The sequence below is a fragment of the Zootoca vivipara genome, chromosome 2, assembly GCF_965207765.1.
Source record: "Zootoca vivipara chromosome 2, rZooViv2.hap1.1, whole genome shotgun sequence".
NCBI lineage: Eukaryota > Metazoa > Chordata > Lepidosauria > Squamata > Lacertidae > Zootoca > Zootoca vivipara.
This window is the reverse complement of record NC_142584.1, coordinates 52,663,609-52,691,186: the sequence shown is the minus strand read 5'-3', so window position 1 is coordinate 52,691,186 and position 27,578 is coordinate 52,663,609. Positions and strand designations below refer to the sequence as shown.

The 27,578-nt window shown below is 41.0% G+C and overlaps 1 protein-coding gene across 2 annotated transcripts; it reads left to right on the top strand.

Annotated features, from left to right (window-relative positions):
• The first annotated feature begins 1,405 nt into the window (after positions 1–1,405).
• Positions 1,406–27,578, top strand: HSPA4 (heat shock protein family A (Hsp70) member 4). Of its 2 annotated transcripts, none has more exons than XM_035105369.3 (19): positions 1,406–1,946; positions 9,610–9,667; positions 10,490–10,630; positions 11,118–11,240; positions 11,988–12,087; positions 12,938–13,071; positions 16,137–16,381; positions 17,799–17,875; positions 19,082–19,233; positions 19,750–19,856; positions 20,164–20,297; positions 20,706–20,887; positions 21,669–21,779; positions 22,098–22,250; positions 22,396–22,521; positions 22,806–22,913; positions 23,847–23,966; positions 24,332–24,493; positions 25,593–27,578. In XM_035105369.3, exons 1-19 carry the CDS (start codon positions 1,840–1,842, stop codon positions 25,797–25,799), a joined length of 2,547 nt encoding a protein of 848 aa, XP_034961260.1. In that variant the 5' UTR covers positions 1,406–1,839; the 3' UTR covers positions 25,800–27,578. The 2 variants fall into 2 exon arrangements, with proteins under 2 accessions (XP_034961260.1, XP_034961261.1); XM_035105370.3 differs by having other exon boundaries at positions 1,407–1,946; positions 21,669–21,770.

The following is a 27,578-nucleotide window of genomic DNA, read 5'->3' as shown; positions in this document are numbered from 1 at the left end:
CCCTGAAGCCGCCATCTTGGTCCGCCACCGCAGTGGAACAGGAGGCAGAGGGTTGAGGGGGGGGGAGAGAGAGCGCACGTGTGTGTACGTCCCGCCTTTGTCCAGTCCCTGTGTCCGTGGGGCACATGCGCAGTAGCGCAAACCCAGGGACACAGGGAATACTGGACGCAGAGACACTTGCACTTTATTATATAGGATGGCTTGCAACCATATAGCAAAAAGGGGCCATGAGAATTCAGTGGTGAGGAAAATAAAGTATTTGTATGCTCAGATGGATTCTTCTTCTAGGGCCAAGGCTGGCACTGAAAACATCCCTCTGGTGTGCATTTTATAAGTTTTGAGGCCAAGTCCTGACCCAGAATAACTCCAGATTCTACCCCCCCCCAAAAAAAATCAGTTTTGAAATTAGCACTTTGGAAAGTGTAGGTACTGGAGAGATCCTTGTGGAGAACTGCACCACTTCAAGAGAAGCCCAGAGACAGATATGAAGGGATTCTAGCACACTAAGGCTAGCGGTGGGAAACATTTTTCAGCCTTGGGACCACATTCCCTTCTGCTCAAGCTTCTGAGCTCCGAATGTCAGCAGTGGGCGTGGCCAGAGCCAAAAGTGGGTGGAGCAAGAAATGTTATACAGTAGGCTAGTTTCCATACATCCCCCTTATTAGCCTCCATCCAGACAAGACACTTTCCAGCCAGGCCCAAAACACTTGGGAGTGCAAAGCAGGGTCAGTGAAGGGTGTAGCCTGGGTCAGATAAAGAGGCTGGAGGCCCTATACCTCCTTCCCTTCCCGCCCCCTCCAGTAGACAAACTGCGTGTTTTAGGCTGAAGGGATGGCACTGTCTGGGAGAAGCACATTCGAGGTCTGTGTGCTGGCCAGTTCGGAGGAAGGTGCGAACTATGCTCCATTCAGCGACCTGTCAATTGATTGGTTGGTTGTAAGTTGCTTTGGGTTGCCCTGGTCAAGATAACACGACTAACAAATTACATAAATAAAATAAAATACCAACTCAGAAGCTGCCATGTATTGATTGCAGGTAGGTAGCCGTGTTGGTCTGACGTAGTTAAAATAAAAAAACCCTTCCATTAGCAGCTTAGAGACCAACGAAGTTTGTCATAGGTATGAGCTTTCGTGTACATGCACGAACTCTGCGCATAATACCTTTTGCATACAAACCACAAACCCCACCACTGAGCTACGGTGTTCGGGCGCGCCCCACCCCCCGCAGCGAGTGACAATCGGAGCATGCGCAAGAGCTGTTTGGGGGAGGGGGCTTTCGGAGAGTTCTCCCCCTCCCACCTGCCTTACCCTGGCTCCCGCCCACAGCAGTGCTTCGTCTAAGCCGCTAGGGGGGCGGAGCTACAGAGAATATAGATCTACGTACGTGCGTGCGTTGCGTGTGAGAGGAGGAGTGCGCGCGCACGCGGGAACCCGCAGAAGAGGGAATCTCGCGAGACGGTTTCCCGCCTCCCCTTCCTCTGGACGGGACAGGATCTTTCGAGATCTCTCTCTCTCTTTCTCTGCCCGGCTGCCTCTTGTAGCGCCCGCCCTCCTGCCCTCCCTTCCCCCTCCTCGCGAGGAGGCAGCCACAGCCGCGCGCGCCGCTGCCGCCGCCACTCATTTAAAACTGTCCGAGCGGCCGCTCTCTGAAGCGAACCGAGAGGCTGAGGAGGAGGAGGAAGAAGAAGACGGGACCTGCGCCTGCGCCTGGCCTGCCCGGCCGGCCCTCACAGCGAGCTTCCTCCCTTCCCTCGGGGGCCCTTCAGGCCGCCTCACTCCGTCTCCGCGCGACCCGCCGCCGCCTTCGCCCCCTTTCCCCGCCGCCCCCCTCAGGCTCAGCATGTCGGTGGTGGGCATCGACGTGGGCTTCCAGAGCTGCTATGTGGCCGTGGCCCGAGCGGGAGGCATCGAGACCATCGCCAACGAGTACAGCGACCGCTGCACCCCGTGAGTAACGGAGGGGAGGGAGGGTGGGCGAGTGTCGGGGGGACGGACGACGACGAATGGGGAGAAGAGCTTCCTCGGGGGGGGGGGGGGCGGCGGCGTGGGAGAGGCTCCGGGGAATGAAGCAGCGCAGTTGCGGCTAACTTGTCACGCCGGATCATACCAAGGAGCCAAGTATGCGGGGCCTAGAGGAAAGGGCCGGCTCTCATCCAGATTCCCTCTTGCCTTCCCCTCCCCGCCCTCCTTTGTTGAGGTGGGAGAGTCTTTGCACAGGGTCTTTGCGACACCTTTTTTCCCCTCAAAGAAAAAAGGGAGGAAAGCGGAGGCTGAAGGTTTAATATATGAGTAAGACGAGCCCCTGCGCCGAGGAGGAGGAGAAGGAAGTGCCTTTCTCTTCTCCACGTGCGTGCGCTCGGGGAAAAGATGGTGCATTAATGGTTCGAGGCTACCAGCCGGGGGAAGCTGCGCTACCGCTTTGCGCAGAGGGGGCCAACCGAGAGGAGGCGGAACCGTTAATCTCGTGCTCTGCCTTCGTGGGGTTGAAAAATGCAGCCCATGTCGAAGAGTCATTCGAAGAGGCATTCGTTGTTTGTTTCGGGAATATATTTCTGTGTTCCTCCCTTACTGCCCTTTGCTATTCTTGTGTGTCTACTTTAAATACCTGAAACCATCTGTGAGTTGATAATTGACCTGCTTTCGGATTTGTAATTTCTGCCCATAAGGATGGCTTTCTCTATTGGTATGTTTATCTCTGCATGGTGCAGACTTGTGGGTCCTTCTGGTGTCAGCTGTGACAGCAGAAGCCAAAATTTCTGCCTATGTTTTTGGGTGAAGAGCTGAAAGGCTTGTTAAAAACCACAACTAAAGCTCTCCCCAAAAAGGTGGGCAACAAAGCACACACATTGTTGGGAAATAAAATTGCAAATGCTGCTGAAGCCAGCAGTTCTCAGCTGGTATGAATTCTGAGTTTGCTTGTTTGGTCACCTACTCTTGTTGTATTTTTGGGATAGTTTTCTTATGCACCACACACAAACTTCTAAATCAAATAGCAGTATGATATTACAGTGCTTTTTTTATTGAAAACTGACCTAAGTGTCACATAGTTGTGGCAAGCTTGATTTTCAGAGTGGTCCCAATAAAGGCGTGTCCAATTATGGTATTTTAATGGACCAACATGGCTACCTTTCTTTTTATTGTCTGGTGAGCTTTGAGTATCTCAACACCAACCATGGTCAACAATGCCTGTGTTCCTTTGGGGGGAAGGGTAAGATAAATTGATGCAGAATTCGGCAACCAGGTTGTTCACTGGGGCAAGACAGTTTGAGCATATTACACCAATCATGCCCCGACTTTACTGACTGCCAGTGAATTTCTGGGCCCAATTCAAAGTGCTGGTTTTGACCTATAAAGCCATAAGTGGCTCAGGACAACAATACCTCAAAGACCGCCTCTCCCCATATGAATGGGTCTGGATCCAGTGGTCATCATCTGAGGCATTCTTCGTTTGCCTCCCCCATGAGAAGTCCATTGGGTGATAACATGACTACAGTGGCTCCCCATTTGTGGAATGCTTTGCTGGGGGAAGTTCGCCTGGTGCCTTCATTATACATCTTTAGGTGCCAGGCAAGAACATTCTTCTTCAACCAGGCCTTTTGTTGACATCCTATATCCTTTTAAAGGTGTGAAGGGGAAGGGGTTGCTGGGAGGTTCAAAACACACATTGTTCTAGGTGCATTTTGCGACAGGGAATTTCATTAATGTGAGCAGTTTCTGAGCTCTGGGAGCAGTACTGCGCCTAAGATTTCAGATTAGAACTGCCACTGCTGGAACAAAAGGAGGACCTTTTTCTGCCTCCCCACTTCCAGCTACCCTCTGAAGACTGGAGAAGGGACCCTCATAAGACTATTAAGGGGGTGGGCAGGGGAAGTATGGCTTTGTTTTTTGCAGTCTTCAGATGAGGACTAGATGATGTAAAAAATGAATATAAGATTTTAGCTGCACTTCATCATTCATTATCAGCTTTCTATCCTTGTTATATAAAAAGTGTGCCTAGACATTCTGTTGTGGCACCCATAACCTAGGTTTAAGGTTACAGGTAGGTAGCCGTGTTGGTCTGGATCGAAGTAAAATAAAAAAATTCCTTCAGTAGCACCTTAAAGACCAACTAAGTTTTTATTTTGGTATGAGCTTTCGTGTGCATGCACACTTCTTCAGATACAGTGAAATGGAAGTTTCCAGGCACTTATGTAGAGAAGGGGTGGGGAGGGGTGGGGATGGGGAGGGGGGATCACTCAGAAGGGTGGTGGAAATGGGTGATTGACTGACTATTGGCCACTATCAGTCAGTCAATCACCCATTTCCACCACCCTTCTGAGTGATCCCCCCTCCCCATCCCCACCCCTCCCCACCCCTTCTCTACATAAGTGCCTGGAAACTTCCATTTCACTGTATCTGAAGAAGTGTGCATGCACACGAAAGCTCATACCAAAATAAAAACTTAGTTGGTCTTTAAGGTGCTACTGAAGGAATTTTTTTATTTTACTAGGTTTAAGGTGCCATTTAGCTTTCATATCTCAGTTTCTAACACTGGTTGCTGGTTTGTTTTGTTTTTATTATGTATTTTATGTTTTTAAATAGGTCAGTATTAACCCTATATTCCAGATATAAGTTGTGAATGAATCAGTTAGATAGTGAGAATTGACTTGCCTACCTAGCAAGCCCGCAATTGAGGTGAATGTTGAAATTGTGACCGTGGCTCACACCAGCTCTTGGTACCAAAGTTTTAGAACTTGCTAAAAATGGGGTTTTTATCCCATGGGAGGCCAGTTGTACATGGAAGCTAAACTTTCAGAATGTCAAATACATTGTCCTAACTACAGTACTTAGTGAACCAGGAATAGGTATACAGGCAACTCCCCTTTTGCGCAGGGATTATGTTCTGAGTTGCTACATGTGTCAGCCAGTGTTTGAAATTAGCCAGGGAGCTATTGGCCACTTGCTACTAAGTGAAGATGCCTGGGTGCCACGATGGCACAAGACATGACATCTCCACCATCTGCAGGTGCATGCCTAGGGATCATTGGAACTTGACAGTTTTCACACACTAATACCACATCTGTAGAATTCTATCAGTTATATTTATCTGCACAATCATAATAAATTTCAGGAACCAAAATGCTTTTTCTGTGCGGCCTGAGAGGGAGTAGTGAACAACATTATAGTTAATTTTTGTAGCTTGCCTTCACTTACCCTACCCCACTACCCTGCTCACAGTTGTGAAGAACATTTTACGTTATAAATGGTCGGTGTCATCATTAAGAAAAAGAGGTAGGAATAAGCCAATGTTTACGTGGACTGTCCATGGATAAATTGACTTTTCTTCAAGTTTTCAAAGTGTTTAATCTAGCTCAAGGTTGTCATCTCAACTAGCCAGATGTTTAACTGATAATCAATCACAGTCAGTCCATCATTTGAAAATGCCCCAAAATTGCAACCAGACATTCCATTTTGGCAACTGTAACTTTGGTTTAAGGCACCATTTGGTCCCTAGCTTATGTATCTGAGTTTTTAACGCTGCACCTGAGCCTCAAGTGATGGCAAAGGATCCAGGAGTACTCCAAGTTACATACCCACTTCTTCAGAGGGGGCGTAACCCCATCAAGAGCAGGCAACCTCTAATCCAGGGGTCCCCAAACTACGGCCCCCGGGCCGGATGCGGCCCAATCGGCCTTCCAATCCGGCCCGCGACGACCCCCGCCGCCCGCTGCCGCCGCCCGCTCTCGCGGCGCGCGGCGCAGCGGCGATCTAAAAAATCGGCAAAAAATCGCCGAAAATCCTTTGTGCGCATGCGTACGGGCCTCTCCCGACCCGGAAGAGGTCATTTCTGGTGCACTTCCGGGTCGGGGGAGGCCCATACGCATGCGCACAAGCGATTTTCGGCGATTTTTTTCCCGCCCGTGTGCGTGTGCGCATGCGCACGGGCGCGCACTCCCCCGCCCTCCGGCCCGCTGCGCGCGCACTCCCCTGCCGTCCGGCCCACCGCGCGGTCGGCGCGGCTGGCACCGGCCCGCCGCTCGGTAAGTCTGGGGACCCCTGCTCTAATCCATCCGGTCTAGGGAACCACCCGCTAACAGTGCCCCAGTCTTAATGGGATTGAGCTTTAGTTGTTGGTCTCAGTGTAACAGAAATGATATATCAAGGAACCTAAGAACTTTTTAAGTCTTCTATTCATTTACTTATTTCTGAGACTTGTATTCTATCATTCAGTGTCTGATTTGTATTCTGAGGGTGGCTTAAAAAAGAAATACAATTAAGTTGCAATTAAGCCTTTCTAAAACTGGTTTTTGCAATTAAATTTGCACTTTCTGGTAATCTTTTGAATTCCTAACACTTAAATTTTGGTACGGAATGGCCTAAATTCCAAGCAAAACAAGGAGACAATCCACGTGCAATTTGCTTGAAACAAACTATTCTTAAAGTAGGGGGAAAATGTTAACATCTGATAAGTTGTGATTTATGAACAGTTGAGGAATATAGTGTTACCTTAGTTTCTGGGTGATGTCAATGCTTTTTTATGGTTTCTGTTTTTATTGCCTTTTATAGTGCACTTGAGGCACTGCTAATGTTGCATAGTTTATTTGAGTTTGCTACCAAGATTGAGATTGCTGTCTGCCTGGAATTGCTGTTACCGAAATGATGGCACTATGGCGCTGCTTTCAAGAATAGTGATGCTCATTGGAATCTCAAGGCTTGTTGTAATGAACTTTTCTCCTCTTGTAACTCAAACTTGGGATGCTAGGAGTACTTAGCTCCAGTGTTTAGGCACAATTTCAATCTAGGACATCATTTTGTGAGATATTGTATCCGTCTCAGTACACTGCTTAAAGGAGTTTGGATGTGTCTCATTGTGTCCACATCATACCCTCTGACCAGTTTGCATGGCGGTCTCTGCGATTAGGGCTGTCATTGTGTGTTACTAGACCCTTAGTAGGCTAGTAAAAAAATGCTGGTTTCTTTCTGGGCTTATTTACAAGGTTAATGTATGACAGGCGTCCCCCCACTTATGCATAATTGATTCGTGCACGACCGCCTATATGTGCAGTGCCTGGAAATAATTAAATGATTTGATTCAAACCTGGAAATGGTGGAAGAGAGCTGGAGAGTTATCTTGACTCATGAGGAGAACCCTTCCTGGAGCCACCAAAGAGGACACCAATGAGGACAGAGGAAGCCCCAAAGAGGAGGCACAGAGGGGCTTTGTTTACACTGCCCAGCCTCCCCTCCTAACAGCTGATGTGTGTGGTAGTGCAGCAGCATAGCCTTCCGCTGGCCCCAGAGCTTCAATTCCAGTTGTGGGTATTTTTGGATACAGTATTTTTTGTATGGCTTGAAGAGACAGATAGGGTTTTTAAAGGGTGTTTAGAGGGTTCTCTCCACACAATTTCACTTATGTGTTCAGGGGGCCTGGAATATAACCTCCACTAAGTGGGGAGTCGCCTTATTTGTCTAGAAGGAACCTTTCCTCACCCTGTCCAGATGCAAGACTGGTGCAGGTTTAATGTCATCATGGCCTTTGCTCTTAATCTGACATTGTAGGTTTACCCTGAGAAACTGGTTGGTAGAGGAACTCGCCTCTTTTTGTAAATACTAGCATTAGTTTGTAAAACTTGCCATGTACAAGAAAAGTATACATATTGAATATGTTAGTAAATATGTAGTGATGAAGTGAAAATGGTTATGGTAGAAACATATTAACTAAAGTAATGCCATCAATACTAGAAAAAAATTGCATGGGGTCAAAATGCATGTATACAGAACAGGCCTGTTTTACATCTAAAGGTTACAATTATTGAGTCATGCAAGTGATAAATAAAAAGTGCTTTGTTTGCTTGGAACGCAGGGGCAATTCTGGCAAGTGAGGTGCATTCATAGCAGTAAGTTGCATGGTTGTCATTAAAATTGATGACAAAACACCGTGGCAGTTTGGAAGAAGTTGTGCATAGGTTAGTTCAAAGGTGACATAAGATAAAATCTCATCAGATAGTGATTTATTCATGACAACTGAGTTATTGTCAGCTCTTCCACCCACAGCCCACCTCCTACTGATCTAGTATAGAACACTGGATTCGTGTGTCCTGCTGTATGCATTAGGCCAGATATAATTTGGGACAGGCCCAAGAAATCCCAAGCCACTCCAGATATAGTGACCTTGGCATGTATGTTGAAGTCCCCCAAGGCCAAAAGCCCCCAAGATTTGGCCAGGGAGACTGTTATGCAGCAACATAGGTGGTATCCTTAACAGAATCTCAATCCTGTTAACATATCCTTGCCTGACACATCCACTGCCATAGTCATATTCTGCTTCATATTACCTGTATACGGTAATTACCTCTCATTGTAATGGCTTACTGTATTATTAATTTCCCTTTGAAATGAGTCCCCAATTCAGTGGCCCTAACTAACTTGATTTTGTCTTTAAGAGTGAATCATTAAAATAGCATAAAAAGGTAAATAAGTATGGTATCATTGTTCAAGAATATGCAGATAGTGGCCTAAATGTTTACCCATGAAAAGTGTTGCACCCTGGGAATCGCTCAATTGAACGATACAAGTAAATTTCCTTTATTTTGAATTTCTGTATCATAATAAAGCTATATTTAGTTTAGGGGGATGAGTGGATTTACTACTTCTGTCGCATCGAACATAGTATTATATTAAAACACAGTGTGCCAGTATCAAGCAGTGTGTGTAAAATCAGGGTTTATTGCCTTAGTCTGATTGATATATTTTAGAGGGCCATTAATCTGTGTACTTGATAGTTTAGAAACAACAGCTAGCACAGTCTTGGTATTTTGCAAAGTTATTTTTCACTATTTTTGTGGTTTCAATGTTTGAAATAGTCTAATGAAGCAACATCTTTCTACACAGGAACCAATAGTGTTGATATTAACTTGGCTTCACCAGATGGGACTTTTCTGTCCCTGTTACCCCAATCCTCAGGAATAGATTTTTGGGTAACCCTTGGGAATGGTGTGGAGGAATCCACCCTTGTGCAAACAGAAGGGGAACTTAGGATTCAAACTGATAATGCAATGAATAATCGTTATAATATGCTTGCTTTAGCAGTAAAAGTTCATCCCTGAGATAAAGGAGACAATAACAGCTTAGAAGAAAGTTGTGGGTGGGTTGTGTTGATATTTTAATTCAGAATAAAGGCATTCATAACAAGTAGATGTCAAGGAAATAAACAACTACAGTATGTGATTTTTAGAAGACATCTGAAGGCAGCCCTGTATCGGCAAAATGTTATTGTTTGATGTTGTACAATGCAACTATATGATCAGATTTAGCTCAATAATACAATTGGCAAATCTCTCCCTTCAGTATGTTTCAAAATATGCTGTGAACTGCCCAGAGTGGCTGAGGAAACCCAGCCAGATGGGCAGGGTATAAATAATAAAATTATTATTAGTGGCTGTATTCCATAGAAGTGATCTATTGGTGGCAATTTTAACTTTACCTAGCTGATAGAAAACCTTTTACAAAAGATCTGGTATTAAAGCAGATATTTGTAAATGGATTCCTTTGCTTATAATGTTTTCACATCAGGATAAATTGATTTATTTCAACCTGTGTCTTATAACTGAACATGTTCTTCTCATTGTAGGTCATGTATCTCCTTTGGACCCAAGAATCGTTCAATTGGAGCTGCAGCTAAAAGCCAAGTAAGGATATTTTTTTTGTATTTGGAAATAATAGAATCACCAATATAATAACTGGGATAATGGTTTTAAAAAAACAACCACAAAAATGCTGAAAGCAGAATTTCATATTGCAGTTTTATTAATTTTTTTCTGCTGGCTGTATTGATTTGACTTTAATGTGTGTGTATGCTGTATGCACTCTGTACTGTATCACTGTGTTGCATGTCATGATAAACTGGCTAAGGCTGATGGAAGTTGGAGCCTAAAATACCTGGAGGATACCAGGTTGTTGAAGACTGATATACAAAATAAATTAAAGAATGTGCCTGCTCTTGTTAGGGCAGTGCTAGGGGCCAGAGTTGCTCTGGGAGCTTAAGGAGTTATTGAGCCCTTTCCCCATTGAGAAACACTAGTTGTGGCTACTAATTTTTGGCAGGTGATTTGGCCTGCTTTCTGAGTTAAAGCAGGAGAATGAGATCTCTGTTCTCACCAGTGCTGGAGCATAGTGCCCAGTTCTGTGAAGAAACTGTACTAGAGAATTCAGATAGAATAAATCTCATTATTTTACTGATAGAAAGCTAAATGTAAATGTAAATTTCCTGAGGAGCATGTTAACAGAATTATCAGGAATGAGTAAGGGTAGTATCTTTTATATGTCACTTCTAGTAGATTTTCAAATGGTTATTGCTGGCTTCTGATTGCTTTTGTGATATATTTTTTCCAGGAAATGCAATTGTTGGTTTATATATAACAGGAAAGAACAAATTAGCTATTAAGTATGATTCGTCGGGAAGTATTAGAAATTTTCTATGATGAAACTAAATTTTTCTGGGTTTTTTAAAGGTGATTTCAAATGCAAAGAATACTGTACAAGGTTTTAAAAGATTTCATGGCCGTGCATTTTCGGATCCCTTTGTTCAAGATGAAAAAGCAAAGCTTGCTTATGAACTTGTCCAGCTTCCCTCACACTCAGCTGGCATCAAGGTGAGTTGGTATGTATGTGTGCATTCAAACACACATACAAATATGCACATTAAAGTGCCCCTCCATGCGGTGATATTTGATAGAAGTAAAAACAGTAGAATCCTTTTGGAAAACACAGTGGTACCTCTGGTTACGAACTTAATTTGTTCTGGAGGTCCGTTCTTAAGTTGAAACCATTCATAACCTGCGGCGTGCTTTCGCTAATGGTTCATCCTGCTGCTGCCACGCCGCCGGTGCACAACTTCCCCTCACATCCCGGGGCAGAGTTCACAACAAGGGGCATCTACTTCCGGGTTAGCGGAGCTCGTAACCCGCAGCGTTCACAAGGAGGACGGTACGTAACCCGAGGTTCCGCTGTATCAAAAAACAGATATGGATGTGGTTTACATCCTTTAGATATTATTCTGATCAACACTAGACATGCTTAGGGCTTTCTTGAAAGTTGCAACATTAAAATTTGTTTGCTTTGTTTTGTATTTCCACTAAGGTTATGTATATGGAAGAAGAACGAAATTTCACCATAGAGCAGATGACAGGAATGCTGCTCACTAAACTAAAAGAAACTGCAGAAAACGCACTTAAGAAACCTGTAGTTGACTGTGTTGTATCTGTAAGTAGACAATATTTGCCTTAGTTTCTGTATGGATCGTCTGTAAATGGAAAGAGTATAATGGAATTTCAATCAAATTGAATGGGCACTTTGTCCATCTGAATTTGGTTAACGTGAAAGTCTCTTAACTTCCTGTTATCTTAGGAATCCTTAGTTTTCCCTAAGTTTCTCTAAGTTGCAACCAGTTTTCTTCATGCTACTTAAGAGTACAATTACACAAATATTTGATCAGGTAAACCATTGTTTTAAGTTATCACATCTTGTCTAACATTATTGATAAGAGTTCATTTGAGACTGTCATCAATGTTGGACAAGATGACTCAACTTCATTATGTAACAGTAATAGTATGGGAAGGAGAGGTGTCATTTACAAGTTTACAATTGGTCTGCAGATATGGCAGGGGCAGCTGAATTGCAGCTGGAGCTTCTGGGAAAGGCAAAGGAATAAAAATGCATTTTGTTCTTTCAAAGCTATGTGGAGGTCTGCAGGCTCTCTACTTTTCTGGTGTTAGGAGTTCCCAGCCAGGGCAAAGCCAAAGCTAGCCTCTAAAACAGAGAACAGAAAATACATAATGAAACAAACAAACCAATAACCCCCCTCCCCCAAACACATTATAATGTGTTACTGTTACTGTAAAATGCAGTTTAGTTAAAAAATATGTACCCCAGAATTTGAAAAACTTTTTGTTAGACTTTTTGTTTTGGAAAATTAGTTGCTGTAAAAATATGCTTTTGTCGCTCTTTCAGGTTCCTTGTTTCTATACAGATGCAGAGCGGAGATCTGTAATGGATGCTACACAAATTGCTGGACTCAACTGCTTGCGATTAATTAATGAAACTACAGCAGGTGACTACTTAATTGTAATGAATACAGAGTGATGTCTGTTCCCATAAAGCTTAAATCATTCAGGTTCTTTTGTATTGGGTTTGAAGGGTTCACCTGCTTTATTCTTGGTGTTGAAGGGTGAAATCAGGTTTGTCGAGACACTGGCTGAAAACTTATTTTTGACTTGGGGCTGGCTTACACATGAATGAATGTCACTTGCTTACTCAACTTTTTATGGCTATTTCTGTAGAAAAGTTTTGAATTGGCACTAGGCGAAATGAAAGTTCTGTCTGGTAATAAAGCATTGATGGCTTATTCATACATGGCCATCACTTGATGACAGTCAATGCAAGGTGAGCATACATATGTGAACTTGTTCTCTGGATGCCCAAGAAACATGTAAGACATGCTTAGATTAAAAGGTTTGAGGAAAACCAATGCTTCTATTTTGTAGTTTTATTTGGAGCTTTGCAAAGCAATTAATATTAAGACTTGTTTGAGAAAAATAAAGAAGCATCCAAAATCCCAAGGGAATCTTTATGGAAGCATCCAATGAGTTTATAGGGTAAGGATGGGGAACCTGTTTCCCTCCAGATGTTTCTGGACTACAACTCCCCATCATCCATGACCTTTGGCCATACTTGCTGGGGTTTATGGGAGTTGCAGTTCAACAGTATCTGGAGGGCCACAGGTTCTCCACCTCTTATATAGCATTTGTGCTTTGATGGCTTAGCTTTCTAATAATTTGCAGCCATATGAAGTTTTATTTAATTGTTGCAGCTACATAATTGGAAAAAGATCCTTTTGTTCAAAAATAATGTGTCTAGGAATGAAAATGTATTTCACTCATAGTGAACTGAATTCTCTCTAGTTGCTCTGGCATATGGGATCTATAAACAAGATCTGCCTGCATTAGAAGAGAAGCCAAGAAACGTGGTGTTTGTTGATATAGGCCATTCGGCATATCAAGTTTCAGTATGTGCATTTAACAAGGGAAAATTAAAGGTAAGTAAAGCTATGCACTTATTTTAATAATGGGATATATTGATTTTCTGGGATACAAAATGTTAGCGTCAAGAAGCATTGCTGTGTGAAGATAACATACTGGGTTATGAATACATGTTATGTTCTAGTAGTTGCTGCTCTGTCGTCACTTCTGCAAAAGAATACAAAAGTGTGATGGATCAGGCCAGTAGTCCATCTGGGTCCAGTATCTTGTTCTCATAGTGGCCAAGCAGATACCTATGGGAAACACAACAGCACTTTCCCCTCCTGCGGTTTCCAGCAACTGGTATTCAGAAACATATGGTCTCTAGCAGTGGCATATGTTCTGCTTAAAAGAAAACTGGTGAAAGGTGTTAATCATTTATTTCCTTTTGTAGATAATGCATTCTCCATAGATGAAGTCAGTCCAGTTTTTTCACTGTGCCTCTTATGGTATCTCATCTTTCTTGTAAAGATGTCTGGATCTACTTCAGTGTCAGAAATGCACTGTTTGCACAGGCAGTCATAAAATACTCCTCTTAAAAGCGGCAGTGAGAGAGGGTTCAGCAGCTGGTTGTTCAAGCTAAGCTTTCTTCTCCTTGCCCCCAGTTGTTACCAGTGCACTCCTCCATAACCATATTGCCATGAGAGGAGATACCTAGCTCTCCACATGTTTTGTTCCTAGTTGCTTGTTTTTGCTGTTCTTTTACGGTTTTTATTGATTTTTTTAAATTGATGCTTATTGCTTTTATAATTTATCTAAACCAGAGGTTTTCAACCTTTTTGAGTCCACAGCTCCCTTGACCAACTACATTGTTTATGCGGCACCCCGTGGGGCTCAGGAGCCCAGTTATGTCACCCCTTGCTTGCAGAGCTGGCAGCTTCTCACCCTTTTTTCAAACACCCTCCCTTGTGGAGTGTTCCCTTAGCCTCCTCTCCTTGGGAGTCCTCTGGGCAGTCACTGCCACCACCCCAGTCTCTTGAGCTGCACCCCCTGCCCCAAAGAGATTGCCTTCTCACATTGCCCCACAGGGACCTGGGACTTGTCTGTTCCATTCTCAACAGCAAGGGCTGGCAGACTGGCTGGCTGGGCTGCCTCGCCAGCTTGCTTGCTTGCTTACTCTGAGGCTACCTCAGCTCCTCGCAAGCAGCACACCCTGACCAGGGCCTGAGAGGCACCATTCACCTGCTGAGCTTGTAGCCAGGGCTGCTGCAACAAACAGCTGTGCAAGCCTTTGGGAGGCAGAGATGTGAGAGGACATTAGAGGAGGGAGGGAATAATATGTAAGAGACTTTGCATACAACAATGTGTAGGCAACTGCTTCATTGCCTTGTCAGAACAACTCAGTAGCGGTTCGTATATAGAAGGCTTTATATTCCTTCAGGGGTTCACCTATACAGTATATAAAAAACAGCTGATTGGATGCCTAACTTCTGTGCCTTCAGTGACTCAAACATTTAGTTTAGCTATCATTTCAAAGAAATGTTGGTTTTGAAAGGCCTCTGAGTCTGGGTGAAACTTGAATGCCTTCACTGAAGAGGTTATATGAAATAATGGTAGCCACATTAAATGTATGAATGGCAACTTTGAGTTGTATGCAGTGAGGCCATCACTCTTGAACACAGACTTCCACTTGCACAATGAAACTTCTCTATCACTTCTCCTCAGAATCTGTTCTGGGGCTTTTCCCAACTAACTGAAGCAGATTTGGCGGGGAGGAGAGGGAGGGGAAATTCCATTGTGCAATTGGAAGTCCTTCTTGTGTAAGTGGGTTGACTTGGTTGAATATGGCCAGGTTGCATGCTGAAACAGACGACATGGAAGTGGATAGGCTGTTGTAAAGCTTTCCACATGCTGGTAATTTTCTTTCACACCTGAGTGTCCTATTAGCAGCAGGGTGGATAAAAATCAATGATTTTTTTAAAAAAATCAAAAAAATCGGATTTTTTTTGATTTAAATCGGATTTTTTTGATTTAAATCGATTTTTTTGATTTAAATTGGATTTTTTTAAAATAAAATGCTTTTTGAGGAAAACATATTACCATCCAAAGGTTATTCCATCATGAAATAAAGATTAGTTTTTTAATTATGTAGTATAAGGTTGTATATGTTTAATTTTTGGGGTAAATAAATTCCATTAATCTATTCACCTCTTCCAGAGGTTTTTGTAAGATTATTGGGCAGTTTCTCTGCCTACAAGATATTATCACAGGTGCTTGGTTTACTTTTGCAGTTCTCAAAACTGAATTTGACTCAACAGAGATCACATGCCTCTTCTTCACAGCAAAAATGTTATAACATGAACAGAGTTGAGAAAAAGACCTTAATCATATTGTTCTACAAACCTATGAATACAGAAACAACCCCTTCAGTGCTAAGTTTCAAGAAGTTCAGTGAATAGAATAGAAACAATATTTTTCTGATTGTTTGGAGTGGACAGTATTTAAGTTTTTCATGTGTAGGCTGGGCTGACAGTCTAAGTTTCTTAAAATATATCTATTTTGTTTTTGTTTAGCCAAATTAGTTAACAAACATGGATGTTTGTTTAAGCAAATAACATTTGCTGAAATGTTATTGTTTCAGTTGAATAAATCTATTTAAATTGTTATTATTAAGGTAATGATTATTTTTCTCCTTCCTAAGTACAACAGTAAAGTTGTCCAAATATGAATGATTAACCTATTAAACTGGGAATAAAAAAACTAATATGAAAAGTTGTTATTCTAAAAATCTACTTGCATAATAAAGTTATACCAGCAAGAATTAGTCTTTATGATTTAAATCAACTATGATTTAAATCAAGGCTTACTGACTAGTGATTTAAATCGTGATTTAAATCGTGATTTAAATCAGTTTGATTTAAATCAAATCCACCCTGATTAGCAGTCTGTAAATAGTAGGGATGTTGTATAACTGATTGTGCACAAAGTTCTGTGTTCGAATAAGCAATAACAATCATTGTGATAGTTTGTAAATCAGGCACTGATTTGAGTGAAATGCCAGTTTGAGCTAATCAAATCATTAGACTTAATATTGAAAAGTAATCTTATTTAACTGAGACACTTTATGCCTTCCCTTGTAAAGGTTCTTGCAACAGCATTTGACACAGTACTTGGTGGCAGGAAATTTGATGAAGTATTAGTAAATTATTTTTGTGAAGAATTTGGGAAAAAATATAAACTAGACATAAAGTCCAAAATTCGTCCACTGTTGAGATTATCTCAGGAATGTGAGAAACTGAAGAAGTTGATGAGTGCAAATGCTTCTGATCTGCCACTGAACATAGAATGCTTCATGAATGATATTGATGTCTCTGGAACTATGAACAGGTAACTTATTTTAATTCAGTCTATTCGTTTTTTTTAATCATATGAATTCTGACCGTCTCTGGATGTCTTTCATAGCTAAACCAATGAAATTGCTACTAGCCAGATGGGCGGGGTATAAATAAATTGCTATTGTTATTACTTATATATAGCAAGATGTGATTTTTCCCCCTTTCCCAACAATGTACTTGGGGATATCACTAATTCAGTCCTTAGATTACCTAAAGCAGGGATGGCCAACAGGTAGATTGTGATCTACTGGTGGTAGATTGTCAGGGTGCTAGGGTGGTAGATTGCTGCCTCCCCACTAAAAAAAACTTCAACAACTTTGACTTTCTAAAAGAAGCTCAACAACTTTGGTAGATCACTGCCAGTTTTTTTTATAGTGGGGGGTAGAAAATATGAAAGAGAATCTGTATAAAACAAGCTTGACACCACACAAAGTATATGCTGTAAAGTATATGCTGGGTGTGAGGATAAATGTTAAAGGTGTGGATCACTAAAGGGAGATATGAAGCACATTTCATGGTTATGCCCAGTGATAAACACTTTTCAGGGAGTAACTGATTAATCTCACACATGACCCTTGATATACATTTTGACCTTTTGACAAATTTCTTCTATTATTTAGGTGATCAGTTTAAGCAGAAGAGTTAATTTTGGAGCTAAATGATTAATTTGTATAAATTGTGTGTGTGTGTATGTGTGTGCATGTGTGCATATATATGTATAATGTGAATTATATATTTGTAGCGTTAAAATTTAGTAGAATCCTGTACAATTAAAAATATAGGATAATATCCAATGCTGGTAATAGTAAGAGAGTTTGTCATTGGAATCAATAGGTTTAAGTAACTTAAGATAAATTATTTCAGTAAATGGGTGTACTCTGAGTATGACATACAATATTGGCCCGAATGTAAGCCACACTTTTCCCGCAAATTCCGACCGTGAAGTTAAAGTGTGGCTTATACTCGCAACCTTACGATATGCAGCCAGGAGCGTGACAAAGCGGGGCCCGCCCCTCACATAGTTCCCGGTCCTCTCCCTCAAGGCCGGGAAGGGAGAGAGCAAGGAAGGGGAAAGGCTGCTGGCAACGCAGCATGGCTCTGCCCCCCCCCCAAAGTATGCAGCCAGGCGCAGCGAGGAATGGAGCGTCTTATATTCGGGTATTTTTTCTTTTCTCCCCTCCAGTTTTAAAGGTGCGGTTTATATTCGGGCCAATACGGTAATCACTCACCAATAACTGTAAAATTCTTAACATTGCTGCTACTTTTAAATACACATTGTGTCTGTACCCCTTTAAGTGCAACTTTGTAAATTTTGGGAGAGGCAGGATTTAAGAGGCTGCAGGAAACTTAACTATATTTTATTTTTGCTTTGTTTTAAAGTATAATTTCATATTTTATCTCACCCATAGGAGCAAATTCTTAGAGATGTGTGATGACCTCTTGGCTAGAGTTGAACCACCACTTCGCAGTGTTTTGGAGCAAGCTAGTAAGTGCCACTTTAGCTCAAATATTAAAATAAACGGGAAAATATTACACAAAGAGTAGTATAAAATATAGAGGAACTGGTACATTGAGTATGCTATAATAAAAGCAGTAATATTTGTTTTAGTTGTCATGTAATAATAATAATAATAATGATAATAATAATAGTTATAAATTTTTCTTTATACCCCGCCCTCCCCAGTCAAAACCGGGCTCAGGGTGGCTCACACCAATAAAATTACAATAAAACATAAAAAGCAATTAATTAAAATACAGATTAAAGTACAGTATTAAAATTTAAAATGCAGCCTCATTTTAAGTAGTCCATAAATCCAAGCCATGAGGGAGGAAAACACAGGAGTCAGACTAAGTCCAACCTAAAGGCCAGGCGGAACAGCTCTGTCTTGCAGGCCCTGCGGAAAGATGACAAATCCTGCAGCTTTTTGCTAGCCTGGCTTTGTATCCTCAAGGCGATGTTGTGGTTAACTGCTTTTAGAAAACCAATAATACATACAGTGGGATCTCGACTTACGAATTTAATCCGTTCCAAATGCACACTCGTAGGTCGAAAACTTCGTAAGTCGAGTTTCCCATAGGAAAAGCAGTTTCCCATAGGAATGCATTGGAAACGGAAAAATTCGTAAGTCAAGGAAACCGCATATAAAAACTCGTAAGTTGAGGAAACCGTATCTAGCTGCAAACGGGTTTTCCGTTCGGATGTCGGAAATCGTAAGCGTACGGCCACTTTTCCCGCTCGTAAGTCGAAAACATCGGATGTCGAGGAGCTCGTAAGTCGAGGTCCCACTGTATATTGTAATTTTGTTTATAAGATTCTTTTATGTTAAAACAAGAGTTAAACCCTAATATAGACCAATTGTTCTTCCTCTGAACTGTTGGAACAATAACTATCTTAGCCATGAAGATACTTTTAATTAGCCATGAAGTCCACTTTCATTGGCAACTGCTGCCTAGTTTACAGAGACTTTTTTTGGTGCTAATGAGTGGATCCAGCTGGGATATTTCAGAGATATTCATCTTCCACTATGGAACATATTTTCTTTGGAGAGACAGTAAAGTTAACTTGATTTGTGTGTATCAAGTATAGCTGCAATTCAAAAATGCACTTGTAACTCACATTTCATCTGGTCAAATTCTTCCAGCTCAAATGAGTTCAGACTTTGAATGTCTCGAGTGTCTTTTCTCTCTACAGAGTTAAAGAAGGAGGATATCTATGCAGTAGAAATAGTAGGAGGGTCTACAAGAATACCTGCTATAAAAGAGCGTGTCAGTAAATTTTTTGGTAAAGAGGTCAGTACAACTCTGAATGCTGATGAAGCTGTCACCCGAGGCGCTGCCCTGCAGGTAAGAGCAACTGTTGGAATATTGTAGAATATTCAGTGTTGATTTGATCCTAGTTTCTTGAATGTTGAGACCTCTGGGCATAGGGTGGTAATGGCGGAATAATAATAATAATAAATAATAATAATGTTGGAATATATTATACATTTAATCGAAAGGTAATACATTTATTTCCTATCTCATCAAGTGTGTTGTGTGTGTGGTTTGTTTGTTTTTAAAGAATGTGCTGTTCAGGACACTCTCCATGCTTTTTTTGCAGCTGAAATCAGGCAACTTTTTGGAAATTTCTAAAAATCCAATGTATCTCAATAGTTAAGACTTAAGTTTTTGGGAATGCAATATAAATAGAATCTACTTGAAAGTTATTTTGAAATCCTATTCACTGGACCACAATAGCAGATAGGCATTGTCAAATCAAATTATATTACGGTGTGTGAATAAACTACCAGTCATTTTATATTACAGCTGACCTGTGCTCTAATATTGCACAACTTATTTTAATGTTTTTCCCCTTTGCAGTGTGCTATTCTATCCCCAGCTTTTAAAGTGAGAGAGTTTTCTATCACAGATTTAGTGCCATATCCTATTTCTTTGAAATGGAATTCCCCAGCAGAAGAAGGACTAAGGTAAATATTTAACACTTTAAAGTGCTTCTAAAGAACTAGCTGCTACTGAGAGTCATACCTAATTCTATACTATTTTATGTAGATGTGCATTTGGAATATTTGAATACAAAAACTTAAATCTCAGTTGCTTGGCTTATAATGAAACGTGCAATAAATTTATTATAAATTGCTGTGATTGTTGTAGGATATAACACAAACATTTTCTGGGTCCACTAAACATAGCTGCTCCTGTCTGAAACAGCACGGTAGCATGTTCTTATATAGATTATATAACGATGTACACTCAAAACAATCTCCCTTCCTATAGTGATTGTGAAGTCTTCCCAAAGAATCATGCTGCACCATTTTCCAAGGTCCTGACATTCTACAGAAAAGAACCTTTCACGTTGGAAGCTTATTATAGTTGTCCTAAGGAATTGCCTTACCCAAATCCTGCCATAGGTATGTATGCATAAAAAAGTAATGTTGACTTTGTAATATAACTGGAGTGAGAGCCTAATTGCCAGTTTCCCTCTAATTCTGTAGGTGAGATTCTTTTAATATTACTACGGCTTCCATTGTGCTTAGGATTTGAGTGTGCTAAAACTGGGAACTAATGTAAATATTAATTTGGTGTAAAGATACCTACTAAATGGAAAGGCAAAAGCTATGTAATGATGAGTTTTGGAACCAGTTTTGTACTCTGTTGGGGATGGATGGGTGTTGAGTGCATGCCAAAATCTAGCTTCTCATTCAAATCACAAAACTTTATGCTACTACTAAAATAGAACCAAATGCTTGCTGTTAAGAACCACCTTAAAATTACTGAATTTACTTTTAATAAAGTTATTGTCTTACTTTCCTGTTTAGCTCAATTTTTAGTTCAGAAGGTAATTGCCCAGAAGGATGGAACCAGTTCAAAAGTTAAAGTTAAAGTCCGAGTAAACATCCATGGCATCTTCAGTGTTTCAAGTGCATCACTTGTAGAAGTTCATAAATCAGAAGAAAGTGAAGAGCCTATGGAAACAGATCAACATGCAAAAGAGGAAGAGGTAATTTCTATTAATTGTCATATGCCCTTGCTAGCCTAGCTTTTAGCAGTATCTTACCACTGATACTGGTTGTCCAGGATAATGAACTTTGCAAACACAGGATTCTGTTGCTGAAGCTCAACATGTGGTGATTTGAAAACATTCCTTTAACAAGAAATGCTGAAGTTGCTGACAATTAACTTTGACTGCATCTTCACATGTTCAGTGGAACAGACTATGCAAAAAAAAAAAGTTTAATGCAGCTGTCCCAACAACATAAATACATTTAGGTAAATACTGTATTTTTCCACCTATAAGACCCCACCTATTTTGGGGGACTCAGATTTAAGAAAATGGGGGGGGGAATGGCCCTTGTTTGAGCCTTTTAAGCTAAGCAGCAATCTGGATTTCTATAGTCATAGCCTCCTCTTTGGCCTGTCTCCCTCCCTCCAGCTCCAATAGTCTTTAAAAGCCAGAAGAACATATGCTATTATCAAAAATTTTGTCCTCTTGCTGAACATTACTGTTAGGGGTATGTGCTGCCTCTGTGCTTTAAAGCGCTTAGAGAATTTGCCAAGATAGGACTTTGACAAGTTAGAGAGTCTTTGCAGTATGAGAAGTGCATTCCTCCCTTTGCTCTGAAATTGAGAGCGGCCTACTTTTCTGCCTTCCTTTAGTAGTGGAAGTGTAGGAAGAAATGCACTACATGGACATGAAAGAAATTAAATTGACTTTCTGTCAGTCACATTTAGTAAGATCTGTTTCCTTGATCTATATTCAAAGCTTTATTCACTAATTTCAGAAGATGCAAGTAGACCAGGAAGAACAACAGAAGGAGCAACAGAAGACTGAGGAACAGCAACAAGCACAAGCTGAAAACAAGACTGAGGCTGAAGAAATGGAGGTAAAAATGGTGTGTTAAACTAAATTGTGTTGACCAATAGCCTCCCTATCTTTGTGAGAAAGTTAGAACATATGCTAGACTAAAATAGGCATTTTCTCTGTTGACATATTACTTCAATGATAAAAATATTTAACAGGACACAGGTAGCCAGTGGGACTTGCATAACAGTGATTTGTTTTAGTGTTGAGTTCTTAGTGAAAATGTTGGTGCCCAACATAGAAAAGCTTCAATAAAAAGAACTTGTGGTGAATGTGGGACTCGAAACAAATGTCTAGAAGCCACAATTGATTTGTCACATTTTCTGTTTTGAATTCTGTTTTAATGCAGACAACTCAAACTGGATCAAAAGAGAAGAAAACAGATCAACCTCCTCAAGCTAAAAAAGCTAAAGTAAAGACTACGACCATTGACCTTCCTATTGAGAATCAGTTGGTGTGGCAGATAGGAAAGGATATGTTGAACTTATTTATTGAGAATGAGGTAAGCACTAATGTCAGTGCAGAAAAGTTTTTTACAAATTACTGGTGGTTGATGCTGAGGTGAGGGGATTACGTAATAAATCACAAAGGAACAAAGTTACCTTATTTTAACTGAAACAAAAATGTAATAAAAATGTTTTTGGCAGGGTAAAATGATCATGCAAGATAAACTAGAGAAGGAACGGAATGATGCCAAGAATGCTGTGGAGGAATATGTTTATGAAATGAGAGACAAACTCTGCGGCGTGTATGAGAAATTTGTTAGTGAAGAGGTACGTGCTGCTAAAAACAAGTGCTATGGTGGCTTACGTAGTCCACTAATCAGAGAACATTCTCTATAAATCATTGATGGGGAAACCTCTGCCATATTGGCTTAATTTCCCCCAGCATAGGTCCTAATTTGGCCTATGAGGTGGTTCCACCAAGTTATGTCTACCTGCTGCATACAGGATGTCATGTGAGCTGAAGATTCATGTCGCTTTATTTAAGCTGAAATTCATTATTTGTTTTAAAAAACCCAACTTCCACAATTTGCTTTATTTACTTTTTTTTCTAGGATCGTAATAGTTTCACTCTCAAGTTGGAAGACACTGAAAACTGGCTATATGAAGAGGGTGAAGACCAATCAAAACAGGTTTACATTGATAAATTGACAGAAATGAAAGTAAGTGGGACTTCAAAAACTGTCAAACTTGACTTAGCTGAAACCTGACACACAAGGGTCTATCTGCAGAGAGAATGTTGCTTGCACATTGTAGTTGCCATGGAAAAACATTCTGGCGGCTGGGGTGGAGAGTGAACTAGATGTGCTAGGATTATACAGGCTTATCCAGGGCTGGCCAGCTTGTATACAGCATACCTCCCAACATTTTAGGAGGGCAGTTCAGGGTACCCCTTCCTCATCTGATCCCACTCCACCTACCTTTCTCCAGTTGTCATCCTCCGCAGCACCCAGCCTGTGCCATGTCAGCAGAAGCAGTGCAGGCCTGGCTGACCTTCTAGCAGGCCACACCCAGCCTGCACTGCATCTCTTGATATGATGCAGACCCAAGCACCCATCTTGGGATTGGGAACAGACGCCAGGGCAACTTCTGCCAATCTGTCATGTGCCAAATAAATTGGGACACATGAGGGGTCTGATACAGTAAACCTGCAACTTACACACATTTAACTTGTGTGCATGGTGAAAGACACAAGGTTGGATTCAGTGAGGGGGGGGGTTCTGGGAAAAATGACATTAGCAATCCCACCCACAATTGAACCCGATGGGTTTTGTCTATATGTAATTTTGGCTTTAGGCACGATCTGCAAAACATAACCCCTGGGTAAGCTGCTGGCTTACTGTATAAAGGTTAACTTTCAATATGCAAATTATAGACTTGTAAAGCAATCACAACAAGCATCTTGAATACCAGTTTTGCTTACAAGATATTATATTCCGAGCTTTTTTTCAATGTTGCTACTACAGTTCTCTGCAGTCGAGACATAAGCTGCTTTTAAAATTAATACGCTGTATCGATCTTCAGTCCAAGTGTAGCTCATCTTACAAGTGTAGTTCAGATCAATAACTGTCTTGGTAAACTTCTCTTCAATTCAGGCTGTGGGACAGCCTATTCAGGCACGATTTCAAGAATCTGAAGAAAGACCAAAAGCCTTTGAAGAACTTGGAAAACAAATCCAACTCTACATGAAAGCTGTTCTTGCTTTTAAAGCAAAGGTATATTTATCTTTTATGTGACAAGTTAGTATTTCAAAATAGTCTTAAGTATTTTCAGTAGTAAGCTTTGAGGCAGAAATCCTTTTTCCTTTTCAGGGCCGTATAGGATAAATTTTCAGGTGATGGCGGCTGTGCTTGGAAATTGTAGTCTCTTCCCATAGCAAACAAGCAGATTTTACTGCTTATCCTCCCTCTTAACTTGATATGTTTTAATCAGTACAGTGCTCTTCTGTTAAGTTTGTTTAGTAGACCACCAGGCTTCATTCAGATTATTTTGTCAGACTGAAGCTAAAATTTTTTTATGATCTACCAAAAGGAGGAAGTGTAGAATAAGCAAAGTCACATTTCACTACTTAAATTTTTAGGATGAACAGTACGATCACTTAGATCCTGCAGAAGTGGCCAAAGTGGAGAAGAGTGCAAATGATGCAATGGAATGGATGAACAACAAACTCAATCTTCAGAACAAGCGAAGCCTGTCTTTGGACCCTGTTATCACAGCTAAGGAAATTGAAGCAAAAACAAAAGTAAGTAATAATATTGAAACTGCAGGGGAATGATGAAGTTAAGAACCCAGGGAGCTGCTGCCTTATATGAAATCAGATCATTGGTCCTGTTTAGCTTAGAACTGTCTGTACACAGACTCTCTCAATCATTTTGGACAGCAGTATTTCCCAGTGGAAGACAGGAGTGCCTGGCATGCTCTAGTCCATGGGGTCCCGAAGAGTCGGACATGACTAAACAACATCATTTCCCATCTTTACCTGGAGAAGCTGGGGCATTTGATATGCAAAGCAGGTTCTTTCACTGAGCTACAGTCACTCCCCATAAATCAAACTAGAGTTAAACTAGTGTTGCACAGTGCCTTTAATTAGTATACTGTATTGATATTCTTTAATTTTCTACAACTGAGAGAATTGCAGAAGTTATTGTACATTCTGATTCAGTTGGTCCATTCACATATATTTTCCAACTGATTTCTTAAACTTATGGTTTATTTATAGACCACTTTTTGTCCCAAAGGCCGCCAAAGTAGTGAACAATGTATTAATTCATATCCTGCCCACTGCAAACATACAGCTGCTCCAGCTTCTCACCTAGGAGCAAGCCAATGCACAACTACTTTATTATTTAACAAATTCATAAACTGCTTCAGAGCATTAAGTCATCAAAGCAGTGTAGAAGATAAAAATGGAATAAAGCACAAAACCACAAGCTCTAAAAACAATAAAACCACCTCTGCAGACATACTGTTAATAATCTGTAAAAGAAACCACTCACCCACATGGCTCCCTCACACTTCTCCCACCCCAAAGGAGGCACCCAAAGCTGGTGGTGACCAGCTGCCAATTGTGACCTCCAAAAACTAGGCTTCCCTGCCTTCCCGCTCCCCCCCCCAAAAGTAAAAGTATTGCTGTGGAAAGTTGTTGGGTGTCACTGGCCATTTGCTGGCAAAACCTTCCAGCCACTTTAGGCTGTTTTTCTCCAGGTACTGCAGAAAGAAGCTAGGGAAGCTAATGTTTGTATCTAGCTGCCAGCCATGGTCCTGCTACTGCTACATTTTGGAGAGCAACCTTAACATAACTTAATTTCCTGGTGTGATGTATTCTGGTTCTTTCATTTTAGGAACTGATCAGCATCTGTAATCCTATAATCAACAAACCTAAACCCAAGGTGGAACTTCCAAAAGAAGATCAAAAGCCAGCAGAACAGAATGGTCCAGTAGAAGGCCAGGGGGATGGCTTTGGAGTGTCTCAGACTACAGAACAGAGTACTGATTCAACAGCCCAAACATCTACAGAAAAGAAACTTCCTGAAATGGACATTGATTGAATCCCAGTTCCTTGTTTGGATTAGAAACTACAATAAAGCTTTAAGTTTATCAACTTTATTATGTTCTGAGTATAAACGGGGAGCCAAGTGAGAGCTGCAGCTTCTCACACTAATTCTTTTTAGATCAGATTGGTCAGTATAAAGCATCTTGACCCTTGGATAGCTTAATTATTCAGTCAGATAGGTTCGTTCTTTTGCCATGACTTTAAAAGCCCACCAGTAACCACTTAAGATTTGCAAAAACAGTCACAGGTGATCATTTTAAAAACGTGAGGATAACAGGAAGATAATTTTGTTCTAATCTGCCACTAGGTTTCTATTGTGAATTGCAGCAGCTGCATTTATAAGTATTGATAGACAAGGGCCAGGAGTGTTTGCAGTTCTGGTTTTATTGCACAAGAGTAATATAGCAAAACACAAGTTTGTGATCTGTCTACAATTACAGAGGCAATAATGGCATGTTTCCTAGCTGGAAGTATAATTCATTTCACATTGTGCCATTGATAGTTATGTGAGGTATATGGCGCTATGGATCAGATTACATGTTTGTGCTAAATACAAAGAATTGAAAAGGCTGGAGTGTTTTTTCCAGTTCATGTCCGCACTCCATTATTGATGTCCTGGGCATTGTATCAGATTGTTTATCTGATATGCAGAGTAGCAAATATATACCTAAACCTGCTATTAGATATGCAAAAATGTATACTCATGGTAAAGTCGCCCCAGCTATATGAAATGCTGTATAAATTTCTGTCTCTAGTTGAAGTAGTTGCTTATGCGGGGAGAAAGAGGATACTGCTTGCTGTCCACACTTCTGGATAATTCTGATTGTTAACCCTGAAGAGGATATTTGCTTCCTTCATTTTGGAAGTGCTTAGCTTTATCTTCTGGGCAAAACAAGAAGTCTGACAGTTTCTCTCATGTGCTCCTCTACACTTTGGCTGTTTTGCTTCTAGTATTGATAATTGTCATATAAACTTGTATGTGTTGAAATAGGAATGGATACATCCATACACATTGCAAGAAATAAATGCACTGGATTGTACTGGATTTTTAAAACCCGTTTATTGGTGAAAGACACAGGTTGGATTCGGCAATCTGCCAACAAAAGGGGGTGAGCGGAAGCCCATTTTTCTCTTCCCTGGAGTTCGGAGAATCCTGATAAGTGGTGTAGGGGGTATTGCAGAAAAGTGAACAGGTGCAGGGTCCTTTGGTCCTCTAGGAGGGGGAGATAATTTTGGGAAGCTGTAGGGACTGGCAACAGGAGGCAGGGGAAGAAATGTCAGCTTCTGCTTGCGTCCCAGTATTGTCAAATCTCTCAATTTTTTTTAAAATCTCAAGAGACCTATGAGTTCAGTCCAGTCTTATTGCAAATAGCTTCTTGTAAAGCAAGAAAACAGTACCACACAACTGAGGTGGATTGTTTTAAGAAAGTGACATTCTTTAATCAGTCAAGTCATACCTTAAAATCACACATGGATTAAACAATCTGTTCCATTAGTTTAGACTAAACTGGTACTCTGCTACAGCAAAGTATTGTGTGCTAGTATCAAAGTGGTTCTTTAACATGCAGAAATCCATTTTTTACCTCTGAAAATATCCAGCTTTTAGTTAAAACAAAAATCATTGATTATGGGCTTAGAGAAGACTCCAGAGATCACCTTGAGACTAAATGACAACTCAGAATATTATTGCTGTTTTTTTCTACCTGTTCATCAACTGCTGCCTGTAATTGACTGGGCAACCCTTCTACTGAAATAAAAGCTTTAGGTCTATGAA

Bases quoted from the DNA above. Each gene is read 5' to 3' on its own strand.
- HSPA4 (XM_035105369.3), top strand. From the start codon at position 1,840: ATGTCGGTGGTGGGCATCGACGTGGGCTTCCAGAGCTGCTATGTGGCC. The intron at 13,072-16,136 runs GTAAGTAAAGCT...TCCCTTGTAAAG, and splicing joins TTAACAAGGGAAAATTAAAG to GTTCTTGCAACAGCATTTGA. The intron at 22,251-22,395 runs GTAAGCACTAAT...TGTTTTTGGCAG, and splicing joins ACTTATTTATTGAGAATGAG to GGTAAAATGATCATGCAAGA.